Here is a 16,417-nt window from a genome sequence, read left to right on the forward strand (position 1 = left end):
TACTGCTCTTTGTCCTCTCCACCACCACTCTTCTTTTTCTTCTCTTCATCCATAGGCTTGGGATGGAGCACGATGGCCAGGGAAACCGCTGTGGGGACGAGGTCCCCATGGGCAGCATCATGGCTCCTCTGGTGCAAGCTGCCTTCCACCGCTTTCAGTGGTCCAGATGTAGCATGCAGGAGCTGGGACGCTACCTTCAGTGAGACATGAAAACTAGAACATATCAATACATGCAGGAGGCTTTACATGTACATTTAATGGTCAGCTGTGATCTCAGTGTTTTTGCTTTTTACATGCAGCTGCTATAAGATTTGACATGCACAATCATCGTTGTTTTTAATAATCTCCACATATCCAGCTCAAACAGACAAGCGCCACAAAGAGTGTTTAAAAATCTTAGGTTTTCTCATGAAGATCTTGTTTTATCTATTGTCAAGAGGTACCAACAGAGCAGAATGTGTCTGTTTTATAAAATATTCATATTAGTGTGAACAGGGCACAGAATCTTATCTGTCCTAGTTGGATACAGTTTTTAAATCAGATAAGTCAGCAAATCTGAGCAAAATATTCAGTTTCAAACTTATTTTTTAGTACATTTCTTAACAATAAAAATGTAAAAAATGTTAGCTCTACTTGTACATCTATACCAGAGGTACCAGAAAATGTAGGAACATTACAGGCAAGGAAAGAAAATTAAAGACTTTTCACTTCCTCTTCAGGTCCTATGACTGTCTTCGGGACGACCCGTTTGACCACAACTGGCCATCGCTGCCTCAACTTCCTGGTTTGCACTACTCCATGAATGAACAGTGTCGTTTTGACTTCGGTGTGGGCTACACCATGTGCACCGCGGTAAGAGACCCCTGTAGTCTATCAACACTTACTTTCACTCATCATCATACTGAGCGCATCTTCAGTCAAAGCTTAGTGTTACTTTAGCTTCTAAGCACAAGTGACAGGTAAATGTTAAGCCTCAATAGACAGAGTTTGAAAGTGATTTTTTTCACTGTGGTTTGTAAAATAGCTTGAATTATTTAAGTATTTTCTCAAATTTTAAGAGTTGGGCTTCTTAACTGAGCCCAATGTTGTCTACTAGTGTATTACCTTTGACCAAAATAAGTGACATACGTAGCCATTGACATTTTCTGATGTCCTCTGTTTCTTCTCCCGGCCTCTGGTGGGATTGACATCTTGCTTAAAAGCAGGTAATTGGTTTTGTTAGCTATTACTTTTTTATGTCATTAATTTAATTACAAAAAAGTTTCTTTTTATAGCTTCTCAGTTGCCTTAATACCACAGTGCCTTTACATGAACCTGCTAGAAATAAAATTTTGTAAAGACAAAAGCATCACTAAAGAAGTTTCATCAAGCTGCAGCATCTTTTCTGGTATCTTTACTTCCTTTACAGTCAGTATCATCTTTTCTGTGACTGTGAAGCCACTGTGGCACGCTGTTGCAAAGCTGTTTTTTGACTAAGGGTTTGCTCAGGGGCTTGCACACGTTGCTAGATTACCCTCTATTCTCTTGTCAAACTCATTCCCCTCAGCTACAAAAGGTGGGCCAGACAGGATCGCAGGTAAGTCCACCCCACCTCCAGGAGGACGTGTGGACGTGTCATTTGTTTTATTAGGTTTTCTTGTTGTTTTTGTTCCCCAAAGTCACGTGTATGTAATGTTGCTCCTTCATTTCTGTTTTGATTGTACTCTGCGTCTCAGTTTTGTCAGGATTTGGTCTGCAGGATTCTAAAATGCTTGTGCTTTAAGAGAAAGCCACTACAAAATCCTCCAAAACAACAGGACACTTGCAATTCATTTGTGTGGCCCTTATGGCTCTGTCCAGCACTGTACCTGGAGTCACTGGTGCAGTGATTTACTGACGGTAAATCACTGCACATCTTGTAGTAAGAGACGCATTATATTGGCACGTTTATGACTGTAAACGAGTGGAAAAGATTGGCGAGAAGTCTTCCCCATCCTTGGGGAGAGGGCTCAGCCAGAACAGAGACCCTTTTCCCCCTGTATTTTAGGATCCTCCAGTCTATATACAGCTGACGATTACCTACCACAGTCTAAGCCGATGTTTGTAAGTCAACTCCTGACCTGTAGAAGTCCCTCAGGGTCATGGTAGGTGGGAGGTTCTGGGGAGAGGAGAGAAGAGGGCAGGCTGGTTTGTTTGATGGCATTTTGATTCATTTTAGACGAGGGGAATTTGCTGAATTTACTTCTCAAGCCATGTCGAGAGACATCTCATTAGTCACAGATATCTCACCTTTTGTCTTGAAACACTCTGCCCTCTGACCCTCCTTACAGTGCTTTGCAAAAGTATATATGACACCTGAAGTTCTAAAATTGTTACAGGCACATCCTGCTGTGTGATTCATGTGATAGATCAACACAAAAAGTAAATGTGAAGTGGAAGGAAAATTATATACATATATTATGTTTGATGTAGATTTTTATTAAGCCCTCTCTGACTTGTAAGAATCACCTTTTGGTTCAATTATAGCTGCAAATGCTTTTGGTCATTTTTTCATTAGTTTTTGGAAACTAGAAACTGGGATTATTGCCCATTTTTTTCATGTTTATTTTTTATGTTTTTGCAAAATATTAGAATGTCTGTATAGACTACTTTTTCCGCAGTTTCACAATCAGATTCCAACGCTGAATGCACTGATCCAGACAGTTGCAGCTCTGTGGGTGTTTGTTAGGGTGTTTGTCCTGTTGAACAGTGAATTTAATGATCAGTGATGTATGCACTTAGTTTTTCTTCAAAGAATGGTTTACATGAAGGTCAGAATGTTCAGTGTTGGTGTCCTCTGACTAAATTATGTTCTTCCACCTGTCTCCTGCAGTGGTAAGCTACTCATTGGACTTATTGTGGCTTTTATTGACTATGTCTGTCTTCTGGAGCCCACAACTCAAACTTGCCCTGTAAACAGATTCTCCCACCTGAGCTGTGCATCTCTGCAGCTCCTTTAACATTACCCTGAGTATCTTGGCATCCTCTGTTATTATAACTTTATTTACCTGGCCTGTACATTTAAGGGAACTGCAGTACATTGAGAGGTTTGCTGTTGTGTCATACTTTTGTTCAGATGAAGGACTGGGCAACACTCAGTAGAGCCCACTTCTCCATTAGAGTGACTTCAATCAGTTCTGCTTCAGTCCATCCCGACCAGATTCATCTCCGTTAGCGGACATGGCTCAGCAGAGCTCTTCTCCGTTTTTTGTACCTAATTCAGGAGTAGTACTAGTCACTCTAAGAAATGCCTTTCATGCAAGCAATTTGATCGAGAACAGACTGCATTCATTGATTGGCCCTTGATTTACGTCACTGCAAACTCCAAACAACCTCTCAACCAGCACTGTGGACGGGCAGTCATCCTGTCTGCTATCAAAGAGCTGCACAGTGTGGACTAGGGTAATTATGAGTTTAATCACGAGCAGCGCCAGGAACACTGCGCTGTTCCTGGCTCATTCTGCATTTTGGAGCAGAATGAACGTGATTTTGCAGCGATGCAAGCAGCAAGTCTTTCTGAGGAATGGGCAGCAATGAAGAAGCGAGGAACTGTGCAGCTCTGGTCAACATTTTGTCTGAGCTACAGCTTTGTGTGAAACTCTGGATCTAGATTGGTTTGGCATCATGTGCCTTTAATTCTTTGAAATTTTCTTTTAAATAAACTTCACTTTGGGATATATGTTTTGACTACATTACCTATATCCAAAAGGTTGCACATTTAAAAAATAAAAGTACCACCATATGTTCATAGGAAAATAATCAGCTAATCTGAATGGTTTTCACTATGTTTGCTCCAGCACTGGATTTCTAGAAGACAAAATGAAATATCTGGTTCAGTTGGCTCCATAACAACCATAACCATGAGGTTCTCCATTGCTGAGTGTCACTGAAAACATAATTGGACCATTGACTGCAGCTCCTGCACACCATTGGCTTTCCCACGCTCCTAACTATATTCACACCCATAATAGTGAGGAGCAGATCGTAATGGAGACGCTCCAAACGGGGGTAGAACCAAACAGGCTGGGCATCAAAAAGCTGCTTTTCCACTGTAAAGTCTCCCTCTAACCGGAGTTTGGAATATGATTTTATGAACTTTACAGGTTTTTTTTACTATTTTATTTCTGATCTATTTTTCTGTGTTCGTTTGTTATGTGAAGCTATTTGTAGGGAACAAGCAGCTTCTCTTACAAAAACCTCTAACGCTTTAAGAGAACTGTATTTACAGTATATGCAGATTAAATTGCACACAGGTGGATTTGTATTACCATAGACTTAATTTAGGGTTATCATAGTGAAACGGTCTGAGTACAAATGTATTTTGATCAGAATTTTATGTTTGTAAATGGATTTACAAGCTGAGTATCATTCTCCTTCCACTTCACAATTTAGTGCTGCTTTGTGTTTGTCTGTCACCTAGAATCCTATTAAAATGTATACATGTTAGTCATTGTACAGTGAGATTATGTGAAACAAGAGGTAGGATTACTTTTGCAGGGCTCTGTATCTGTCAACAGAATTTGCATGAACTGCTGTGTGTTTCTCAATGGGTCCCAGTGTAAACTGCAATGACTGCATAGATTAAGTGTTGGTATTGTTTGGTATGTTTCTGTCTTTGCTACTGTTGTGGCATTTCTCCTTCCATCTTAACTTTATTAAGTGTTAAACTTCCCATAAGTTTACATTTTGATTGACCTGTTATTCAAAATGTTTATTTTGAGCTGCTGTTTTTGACTATGCTGAAATCTCTGTGCTCCCAAACAGTACCGTACGTTTGACCCCTGCAAGCAGCTGTGGTGCAGTCACCCAGACAATCCGTTCTTCTGCAAAACCAAGAAGGGCCCACCCATTGATGGCACCATGTGTGGGAATGGAAAGGTATTGCTACATTTTTACAAAAAACATATTGTAAAAGATTTTACGCACAATATGTAGGTACTAAAGTAGGCACATCTTTGTGCTCTCTGGCAGCACTGTTTTAAAGGTCATTGCATCTGGTTGACTCCTGACATCATGAAGCAAGATGGAAACTGGGGATCATGGAGCGAGTATGGCCAGTGCTCACAAACCTGTGGGGGAGGAGTGCAGTTTCGCACCAGAAACTGTGACAATCCCAAGTATGACATTATTCTCTAGTTTGTGTCTAGTGTCCACCACGACTATGAGGTGAAGGTGTGTAAACAGACTTAAAATAAGGTAATCATTTATTGCAATAGCAATAGTAATAAATGATTACATGCAACTGGATCACATCAAAAATTTTATATTTTCACTGACAACCAACTAGTGTTAAGCACACATAGTTCCTTTTAAACTCACACAGGCCCCCCTCCTGCCCCTGATTGGTTGTTTCCAACAAGGAGCAATGCATTTTTGCGAGTTGTCTGTATATATACAGTATATATATATATATATATGTATTACCAGCACTGTGTATTTTTCAGGCAGCCTTACAGGATGTTTCTTAATTCCAGTCGTCAGCCCCCCTGCCCTGCATACTTTAGATGTGTCTCTGTTCCAGAACACTTGATTCAAATGATTGCATGACCTCCAGTGCCACCATCAAGTGCTGCAGAGGCCTGTTAATCGTCCATAGGTTCAAGCCAGGTGTGTGGCAGAATGGAAACACCTAAAACATGCAAAGCAGGAGAGCCTGAGGACCGGAATTGAGCAACACTTGGTTAAAGAGATCATTTTACTTTAAAGTGTAATAAAAAAGGCCAAAGAGCAAATTACCGCTTAAACGGCAAGAACATTTTTTGTGCCTCTTGTTTTTCCCAGACCAGCCAATGGTGGCCGGCCCTGCAGAGGGGTAACTTACCAGTTCCAGATGTGCAACACCAATGAATGTGAAGACATTTACAGTGATCCCAGGGAGGAGCAGTGTCACGCCTCAGAGTACATCAACAAGCACCTCTGGCTGCCTTATGAACACCCAGACCGTGAGTAGATTCTGAACCAGCTTGACAGTAGCAAACCAGGAGTGATTAGGTTCTGCTGGACCTATATGTTATGCAATTTAGAGCATGTGGTGTTGTGCTATTTGATTAATTTGAGCACAGCTTTAAGGTACAACCAGACCCCTCAAAGATATGGCATATTTTTAACAATTGAAAATGATTTGGGAGTTTTTGCCTCCTCTACCCATTGACATCTTAATCTCATTAATCCTCCAATTTTTCCAGGTTTTATTCACCATATGTAAATAATCCCACTAATACTAAACAATAAGCCCTAAGTTCTCTATCTAATACACAGAAACTCTTTACAATGAAGAAATAGTAACATCCACATGGCTGCATGCATAAAATTGACAGCTCCAACCTATCTAAGAGCTGTATTGTCACCTCCATCTTAATACACGTGAAATTATCATCCACCTAAAGGGCAACTGTACAGCAAAGCACTGTGCTTACTTCCTATCTAAATGACCTTCCTAAATTGTTTTTCCTTCAATCTTGTTACTTCTAAATGCCATATTTTTTCTCACTAAAGCATTCAGCATCATAAATTACCTCTCTTTGTGTGAACACGCCAACCAGTGTGTGTTTGTGAGAGAAAAATGATTCTGAAGGAGGTGAAACTGAATTCCATTCACGATCTATCATCTTTGACTTCCATGATAAGTGTGAGAATGTCAACTGCAGATCTGAAACTATAATATTTGTCTAACAAATTGTTTTTATTCCCCCTTTTGGGATTTCCCTTGTATTGACAGCTGTACTGTGAATTACTCCTGAGAGGAGAAACATGAGGTATTAGCCAAGCAGCAAATTTTTGGGTTTTGCAGTCTGAAGCTTTCTATGTTCTCGCACAGAGGAGATCACATGTCTCCCATATACAGCAGTGTTTGCAAAACACTTTGATTAACACCTTCTGACCCCCCACAGCATCTCAGAGCAAGTCTTGACAAACTGAAGATGCTGTCTTCTGTTGCTCTAAACTGTAATGTTATGGTTATTATTATCATGTAAAAATGTTACTGGGAGAAGAACAGACTGGCTCTGAGTGAGCGGGTTGATTTATGAATAGTATATCATGCTGATGCTATAAATACAGACTCAACCTCTGCAGTGTTTCTTTTTGACTGCACTGAATGCACATGAACAACACTGGTTTGATCAGGTGTCACCACACTGTGGAGGATTCTTTATTAGGAGCTTCCACACATATTAGTGTCCCTGTAAATACATGTAAAAAAGCCTTCTACCCATACTTATTTCTTAAGTAAGGATTAGGACTTCATAATTTGTGAGAAATGTGTAATTAAAGCAATGTACCTGTATGCAGTATCTGTATCACAAAAAAACTGTGTGTATTGCACCAAACGTTCAGGCTCTGTATGCCCGTAATAGATTTGTTGATAAGAATCATTGAGAAATTATAACTAAGATTTTTTTCTTTGTCTATACACCAGCTAATGCCGCATACAATTCTTTTAATGAAGCCAAATTCTTCCTATAAAACAGTATTTTTATGAAGCCTAAGTTTGCAATGAACTAACAATAACATAAAATAAATGTTTTCCTAATGTTGTACAGATCTACTAAGAGGGGGATTATCACAGGGTCACCAGTTCTTCATAACATCTATTCAATGTTATAAATATGTGGTGAAGGACCTCTTCTCCTTTTGTTAAGTATTGTGGAGGATTGGTGATGCCGTAGGTCTGTTTCTGGGCCTGTTAGAGTAAAATATCAGGACATTTTGAACAGGATCGGGTGAAATCATCTAGAAAACTGAAGATTTATCAAGTAACAGTGTAAGCAAGTCAGAAGTAGTCAGAAACCAGGATGCGGTACTCAAAAACATGTCAACTTTAACTGCGTAATATTCAAACAAACTTCATTAACTGATAAACGACAAGGATTTGGGCAATTCACAGAATACGAAGTAGAAATCTTGACAAAATAATGAACAAATCATAAACACCACAATGTGAGCTACCATTGTGTTTTTCTGCTCTACAATGAGCACGAAATCAGCATTTTTCCCTGACAATGTCAAACCTTAGACCTAAATTATCCACAAACCCTGTGGTGAGAGCTGAAGACAATAGAGAATGAGAGAGGACCAAGGACTCTGGGCAATTTAGAGTGATTAAGCCAACAGGACAAGTCAAATATCGCAATCTCTTAATGCACAAACCTGGTGAAAAGGTTGGTCCATATTCATTTGCCAATATTTTTGCCGCTGTTGATTTTGTTTAAAATAATAATTTCTGAACATGGGATTTATTTTCCCTCTGAATAAATGTACTCAAAGTAATTAATTCTGTGTGAAATTACTGTTTCCTACTGCAATAAAAGACTGATAAATTTGAAAAGATATTTTAAGGCTTTTCACACGTGTTTACCAGGGATAGCAGTATTTGTGAAGCTAGCTGAGGTAGATTAGTTGCATGTCTGCCACCTGTTCATTAGAGTCAAAGCTCTGAAAGACAAGGTATTGGTGTGTGTGTGTGATAAAGTAGGAGTGTTCGTTCTCACCGGGACGGTCTGCCAGGTTTTGTCTCTGTGGGCTCACGTAGTTGTAGTGTGACTAAGAGACACAATAAGACTCATCATTATGCTGACTCACTGAGATCTCATTCAGATTATTACAACTACTTACAAACAATTAAGACCAAATGTATTTATATGCCTTAGGGATTTAGGTTTAAAGTTATGTTTTAACTTTGAAAATTTTACATAGTTACCAGCAAGCGTTTTGCATATCTTCACTATTAACCCAGTATGAATATCTTTGACTATTCATACTGGGTTATGAGCTCAAAGTGTTTGAAGTTGGAAGGCCTCTTTGCCATTACCTTTACCCCCATAGACTGTCTATCACAGTCAAATCAGGTTTCTGAATTTGCGACTCCAATTTGTTAATATTTTATTTAGTAAATCTTCTCTTCACTACTTTAGATATGTGTTGCCTAAGACCAAGTTCGTCTGTGAACTTTTTGTTGAGAATCCTGACATGGATGACCCCCAAAATCATTATGTTTTCACTACTGTTTTAGGCTGCAAATGCTAAGAAAAGAGTGTTTCTCTTTTGTATGCCAAATAAAATACCTAATTGTGGCTAAATAACTAAACATGTTTCATCTTGCCATAAAACAGAAGATCATAACATCTTGTTCTTTGCTTTGGTGAGATTTTCCAAAAGTCAAGTGGGCTTTTATAGGCCTTAGTCTAAGAATAGCCTTTGTTTGTTGTTCTACATCAATGGTGTCCAGCAGTCTATTGGACTGTCTGTCTTGAGGTGTTGCCACCAACACGCCACACGTTCATCACAACGACCTTGTTCCTAGGATACTTTTTCACCTACTGCACCATCAGCCTTGGCAGTGAAAAGGTGTCACTTATGACTTACAGCCAACACCTTCATGGTTTTCTACAGTGTTTAAGTTCTTGTAGTGTTTCAACATGACTTTATACCAGGGCCCTTGGAACTTGAGGACAATTAAAAATGGCCTTTTTCCCCATTCATTAGTCTTAAACTGACAAAATGTCCAAACATGGGTTTTTACTGAGCTCTTTAGTTTTAGTGTTTTAGTGAGTTTTAGTGTTTTTCTATTCAATTAATAATTTTTATTCGGATGCTTCAGAACAGCGTAGTCAATTCTCAATCCTGCAAAACTTTGAATTTTACCGCTAACTCACAGTCGTATTAATTTCAGATATGTTACTTAATTTTTAGTAGAAGTCAAACCAAAACTTTTCTGCTAAAATCTTTAGCACATCATTGTATCATATTTTTATACATAAGTGCATCCTTTCTTGAAAGAAAGAAAACGTGTTGGTCAAGTTAAGGAAGATTTTAAAACTGCACTAGAATGAGTAATTATGGGATTAACAGTGCCAACTAGTGCAATTACGTAATCAAGGTAAAATGGAGTTTTTTTATTTCATGTGAAAATATGTTTGCTTTCTAGCTAACAAACGCTGCCACCTGTACTGCCAGTCAAAGGAGACCAGAGACGTGGTCCTCATGGAGAAACTGGTGCTGGATGGCACACTCTGCTCTTACAAGGACCCGCACAGTGTGTGTGTGCGTGGAGAGTGTGAGGTGAGGTTCTTCATATGTGTGTTTGTGTGCCTCAAAGTAAAACAGCTGCACTTATTCTTATCAGCTTCCTTGGTTTCCATTAACAGAAGGTGGGCTGTGATGGCGTGGTGGGCTCCTCGAAGCAGGAGGACAAGTGTGGCGTGTGCGGAGGCGACAACTCCAGCTGTAAAACCTTTAAAGACACAATCATGCGGACTGCTAAAAAGCAGGGTAAACGGAGAAAGCCGAGTTGATTCTATCCTAGCAGAAAAACTGCTGGAATGTATTTCTGTCTCACGTCTTCTCTTCGTTCTTATGCTTAAATAAATATCGCCCTCTAGAGGAAGATGCTTAAAAATGACCCTGAACCTCAGGGAAATTTGACCATATGTTTCCATGCGAACATTGCCAAGACTTTACGTCAAAGTTCATGAGCTAATGTTGAGTCTATTATCTAACTCTTAAAGTCTGCGCAGACCTAGCTCATGAGAGCTGAATTCCTGGAAGAGTGTTTTTTTCAGGCTCAAGCTAATAAAAAAGTTTCCAGTGAGGCATTTTTTCTTCTTAGGTGTTCTATCTGGAAACTACAAATTGAGCTCTTTGAAGGGGGCGCTGGAGGTTTTAGATCCAAAAAAAACTCATTGAGTCTGTCATTTCAGGCTTCCTTAAGGTTCTTGAAATCCCCAGAGGAGCGAGGCATTTACTCATTCAGGAGCTGAAAGCCACCTCACACATTTTTGGTAAATGAAACCTTCCCTTGGTCCTTTTTCTGTCATGCACGTCTGTATATGTTTCCTTTTTTTTCTTATAAAGAATTATTATTTCTCATTCATTCACAGCTGTTAAAAATGTGGCATCAGGACTGTTTTTTCTTAATGGTGAAAACGACTACCCTGAGTCACGCTCTGTGATAGAGAAGGGCGTAGAATGGGAATATGAGAATGACAACGACAAGGAAACCGTCCAGACCACAGGGCCCCTCAGACATGGAATTCTAATAATGGTACAAACAACAGGATCAAATTAAAAGTTTAGTTTTTATGATCATAAATCCTAAATTAAACCAGTTTTCCTTTGATTTTTCTTTGCTGATGTCTCTCGTAGATGAAATTGCATGGCGATGAGGATGTCAATTTGTCGTATAAATACATGATGAATATGGATGGTGATTCGAACATTCAGGACAACATGCTGGTAGAGGACAGTGCCTATGAATGGGCTCCGAAGAGATGGTCTTATTGTTCCAAAGCTTGTGGTGGAGGTATGTTAAAAAGCCAATGACTTCACAGCCTCCCTTGTCACATGTATTTTTTCCTTTGTTATATCCTAGAATTATCAATCGGCTGGCTGTCACCTTCTCTTTAGGGAAGCAGTATCTGCGATATGGATGCAGAAGGAAAGTTGACAGTAAGATGGTTCACAAAAGCTTCTGTAATAAGTCCAACATGAAGCCCAGAGGAGACATAAGAGACTGCAACCAGAAGCCTTGCCCTCCACCCATGTATGTATTCAGTAATTCCTTCCGGAAATTGAAGGTAGATATTGTTTATTATGACCAGTGTCAGGAATAGTAAAAAAACTTTAATCAGCTGTCTTGTCTGTCTTGTGTAGTGTCGCTGTGCAAATTTATGCGTAAGAGCTGAACATTTTACATGCATGGATTTCGTCAGTCACTTTGCTGGAGGAGGGCAAAAGATTGTTGCCTGAAAGTGCAAGTCCCATAGGAAATGAATTAAGAGGGAGCAATATGGCCTTCCATGTGTCGAGCCCTTAACTATGTGCGTTAATGTGACAAGAATCAACTTGGGATGGCTCAGTCACTGGGTCAGAGTAAGGCACATGTGGAGAGAAACAATAAAAGGCTACTATTGTAGTGTAGCTGTCTTCTTTTGGACATCATTTCTGCTTCTGATGGAAAAGTGACAGAATTCAACACGTATTTTCTTATGCAAAGCCCCAGACAAGTCCCCTTGCTGAGTCCAATGATCAACTAGTCATTAGAACGAAAGCACAGTGTAAAGAGGGACTAGCCTGAAAAATCATGCATTCTTTTGCGTCACATAGATGTAATGCATGGTATTCCCTGATGGTTGCCACAAAGTATAGGTGGTTCAAGTTTACAAGTTTGAGTTGTTGATTTAACCTCCAAATTCCTCAGATGTTAATCTAGTCGAGCATCTTTGGAATGAACTGGGCAAAGCATGAGGTCCATGAGCACCAACCCCACAACTTACAGGACTTGAAGGATCAGCTGCTAACATATTGGTGTCACATACCACAGCACACCTTCAGGGATCTAGTGGTTTCCATGCCTTGACAGGTCAGGCCAGTTCAGCAGCAAAGAGGAACCCAACATAGTGTGAGCTGGGTTGTCATAATGTTATACCTGATCATGTATGTTTAGACTGTCTTTAAGCTTCTACCACTTTTAGATGATTCTCTTTTGTATTTTTTTAATTTGGTATTTCACTTGCAGCTGGGTGACAGGAGAGTGGCAGAACTGCAGTAAACCCTGTGGAAAGACAGGGATGCAAGTACGCTCCGTCACCTGTGTTCAGCCTTCAGAGGACAACACAACACGCCTCATTCACAATAAACACTGCAGCGATGACCGTCCTGAGTCCCGCAGGTCCTGTAACCGATATCCCTGCCCCACGCAGTGGAGAGTCGGCCCCTGGTCACAAGTATGCACCCAAGACATTAATAGAAAATATGAACAAATGTTTTTGAATAAAAAATGTTGTATTTATCCTAAATTATGTGTGATATTTGATTGCATTGCGTTTATGTTCTGGTCCTGTGCCGCCAGTGTTCAGTGACTTGTGGAAACGGGACGCAGCAGAGGCAGGCACTGTGCCACACCAGGGACAACACCATAGGACTCTGTCTAGACAGCAAGCCTGACACCATAAGAGTTTGTCGCCTGGAACCATGTCGCAGTATGTGTTAAACAAACTCCACTATTCTTCTGTCAACTGTATTTAGAGCTACTGTTGTGATTTGCATGTTACTTATTCAATAGTAGTGAAACAGAAATGTTCAGTATGAACATTTTGATATTTGCTACACTTAAATACGTACAGTACATAAGGTTACTGTAATATTTGATAAACCTAATGGATATTTGAGAGGACAATGGAAAAATATCAAACATTAAAACAGACTTTTTAGTCATTCAGAAAAAAAAGAAAAGAAAAAGAAACAAACTATTGTAGCATCTGTGTCTGTATTATGTTTTCTCTGTTTTATTGTTGTGGACAAACAAAATGGCATTTTGCTAAATTGCTAACCAGTTACTTCAAAAATGCAACCCATTGAACAAAACAAATCACTTTTCTTCAGATTTTGTTACATCCATACATCCAGGACTAGTTAGTCCTGAAGGTGATGGACATGTGGGCATAGGCAATCAAGTGAAGGAAAATCTAAGTCAAAGTGAAAATATCCAGTGTGGACATGTGCAAAAATGTCCTAACTTCTGATAAAAGTGATAAATGTCTCAGACGCTCCTTCGTAGAATACTCCCTTTATTGTCCTTGAGTTATCTTACCATTTCTGTGTCCCCTTTGCAGAGGGCTCATCAGACCTCAACAAGAATGGCAACATTCTGATCCAGTGGCTTTCCCGCCCCAACCCCAACTACCCAAGGATCTCATCACGTAAAACCTCCCTCTATAGCTCCCAGCCCGGCCTTCACAGCGACAGCCGCAGCCGCATGTCTGTCCTCTGCTGGGCCCTGCCCATCTCTATCCTCCTGTCTCTGCAGGGCCGGCCCTGGCTGGCCCCCTGACCTGCCCTTCCTGCTGCGCCTTGTGCCTGTGCCCACGCCCGTATGAGCGAGCGGCAAAGCTTTCGCTTCTCTTTTGGGGGGGGGATGTTGTCTCTCTCTCTCTCTCTCTGTGTCTGAGGCGGCTCTGACCGGGGGAGGTCTCTGGCTCCTGTGTGTGCTAGTTGGTTCTCTCTTGCTCTGTCTCTCTTTATCTATCTCTCCTCTATGGAGCATTGTGTTGTAACCGCTGGCCAGTCGAAAACTTAAAAGATCAACAAAAAATGTGGTGTGAAGAGGATTCTAAGTGGCAAACAGATTTTCACTGACACCTCCTATGATGTGTCAAAGGGCCGTTCATGTGTGAGGGGACCCCCTCTCCTCTCTGCATTTGGCAGCCATGTTTTGCGTGATGTTATGGGTTACCACACCTGAGACGCAGCAGGGCTTTTCTTTTTTTTCCCTTTTGTAGCGCACTGTCAGTGTGGGAGAAAAAGAGATGTGAAAAAAAATCAGAAATGGTATATAAATATCTATATAGAAAAAATATTTATATCTGAAAAAAATATGAAAGCTTTATTGTGAATGTGATCTGAGGACATCTTTGCTAAAGTGCTCATCTTGACATCTCGGTTCCATTCGGGGATGAAAATGGCGCTCCCATTTCCAGATTGACAAGAACTCAGCACAGTGAAAAGATATAAGGGGATCTTTTTTTGTTTTGTTTTGGTTGATTTTATTTTTGCAAAGTGAACTGAGGAGTTGAAAATTGTGAAGTATGATAAGAAAAAAAGAATTTAAAATAAAAAATACAGGGTAGTTTGACCACTTGAGGTTGCTTCCCATTCCACCTCATCAGCCATCCTCTCTTTGACTGTTATACAAAAGTTCAATAAATGCAGCTTATTTGTGCTTGCATACTTTAAACAAATACATCTATAAATATATTTGTATTTATATATACCTATAAATCTAAATCTATATGAGTACCAATAATATTAATAACATTTTACCATGAATAAGCTGTAGCTTATTTGCCTAAAACCTTTGGACTGCTATTGATCGCTTAGATCCTTGACTGTTATGTGTATTTTTTTAATGATTTTACATGAATACAGATAAATATTTAATAAAGGCAAAGTGTTTTGTGGGGAACGGGTTTGACCCATATTATGCAGGACTTGGTCAGTTAGTTGCCTCTCCATTCGCTCAGATGGATCAGTGGTTTTCCTGTTGCTTCTTGTTTTTTCTTTCAGGATAGGATCATGTTTTGTCATGCACATTTGCATCCATCACCTGGATGTTTGGACACATGTCTGTGCGAGCTTGCACCTGTCCACGTGCAAGTCCACGAGTACGTGTGCAAGGGTGGATGTGTGTCTTGTCATGTACGAGCGTGTGTGCGAGGGTGCTAAATCATTTGGGCTTTTAACACACTGCGATCAGCTACAGAAATACCTCATAAACTTTGATTTTGAGAGCGTCCGGTGGTCTCACTTTATGTTTTTGTCGAACATGAACAATGCCTTATCTTGGATTGAATGTAATGGCATTTATCTGTGAAAGAGATGGCTTTACTCATTCAAAGTTTCACTCGGAATAGAGGCAGCTTCAAACCAACTTAAACTCACACCCGCCAATCATCAAAACCTACCAAGCTGATGTCGGACCAGTGTCCGACTACCGGAAAGGATTTTCAAAGGGCCTAGGATACTGACACATTTGGCATCTTGGAGAACAAAAAAAAAGAACACTTCAGACTTGTCATTGTATTGTGATCACATATTTCTGTTGTGACTATGTAGCGAGCTATCCAAGGTTTCCTTCTGCTGGAGTTGGACTGTACGAGACCATGCCAGACCTAGCAGTGCGATACTGTATATAAAATTGGTGTTGACTGTATTTAATAATGTTCATGACTGTTATCTTCTTCTATAATATTCTATACTTTGGGTAACTGTTTCGTGGCTTCACTGGCCTGCTGCGTGGGGCTGGCTAATGTTCGAAGAAACATTCAGATGGACTACGTGCACTGCGTCTATATGCACTTTGATTTATCAGGGAAATTTTATTAATGTTTTGTAAATGTTTCATATGACACTTAATGTGCCATTCCAGTTTTTACATCATCATGGAAATTCTGTATTTTCTTTAAAAAGCAAATATAATTTATGTACTTCATGTTCTTTTCTCAATCAACTAACAGGTTGACTTGTTGATTTCCAAGTAATCAAGTGTTTTACCAAAGTGACTGTGAACTTGTAACTTTCGATACAGTTGAATTATTTTTCTTAAGAAAAAAAAAATCTATATATCTATATAATGAGCTGGAGGTGGGGGCGTACATCTCATTGTTTCAGTTCCTGTCATTCTCAACAGCAAAGTTGTATCAATAAAAATGTTTTAAAAAGTGTGACTTTTCACTCTGCAAAAATTTTTACAATAGAAAATATGCTGTTTGGTAGTGACACAGTATAGATATTTTCACTAGGGATTTCTGATTTTTTTTGTCACTGATACACATCATGTTTTAGGGATGTCATTTCTGAGTGAACATTGGCTGATACTGACAATCAAGTGTGTTGTTAAAGCTAG

The 16,417-nt window shown here is 39.8% G+C and overlaps 1 protein-coding gene across 3 annotated transcripts in view; it reads left to right on the forward strand.

Moving 5' to 3' along the window:
* The window catches only part of LOC102234845 (A disintegrin and metalloproteinase with thrombospondin motifs 2-like), a 132,611-nt gene that overhangs the window by 111,288 nt on the left and 4,906 nt on the right, over positions 1-16,417 (forward strand). The window contains exons 8-22 of one of the 3 annotated variants that reach the window (XM_023328512.1): positions 56-199; positions 720-852; positions 1,547-1,576; positions 4,783-4,896; positions 4,990-5,135; positions 5,800-5,960; positions 9,944-10,077; positions 10,164-10,287; positions 10,716-10,796; positions 10,896-11,059; positions 11,161-11,317; positions 11,422-11,557; positions 12,533-12,740; positions 12,866-12,995; positions 13,629-13,715. In XM_023328512.1, coding sequence (XP_023184280.1) covers positions 56-199; positions 720-852; positions 1,547-1,576; positions 4,783-4,896; positions 4,990-5,135; positions 5,800-5,960; positions 9,944-10,077; positions 10,164-10,287; positions 10,716-10,796; positions 10,896-11,059; positions 11,161-11,317; positions 11,422-11,557; positions 12,533-12,740; positions 12,866-12,995; positions 13,629-13,715 — 1,949 coding nt within the window. Of the gene's footprint in view, positions 1-55; positions 200-719; positions 853-1,543; positions 1,577-4,782; positions 4,897-4,989; positions 5,136-5,799; positions 5,961-9,943; positions 10,078-10,163; positions 10,288-10,715; positions 10,797-10,895; positions 11,060-11,160; positions 11,318-11,421; positions 11,558-12,532; positions 12,741-12,865; positions 12,996-13,628; positions 16,236-16,417 lie in introns of those variants that run through there. The other 2 variants (XM_023328514.1, XM_023328513.1) reach the window with 2 other exon arrangements.

The sequence above is a fragment of the Xiphophorus maculatus genome, chromosome 23 (genome assembly GCF_002775205.1).
Source record: "Xiphophorus maculatus strain JP 163 A chromosome 23, X_maculatus-5.0-male, whole genome shotgun sequence".
NCBI classification, from domain to species: Eukaryota; Metazoa; Chordata; class Actinopteri; order Cyprinodontiformes; family Poeciliidae; genus Xiphophorus; species Xiphophorus maculatus.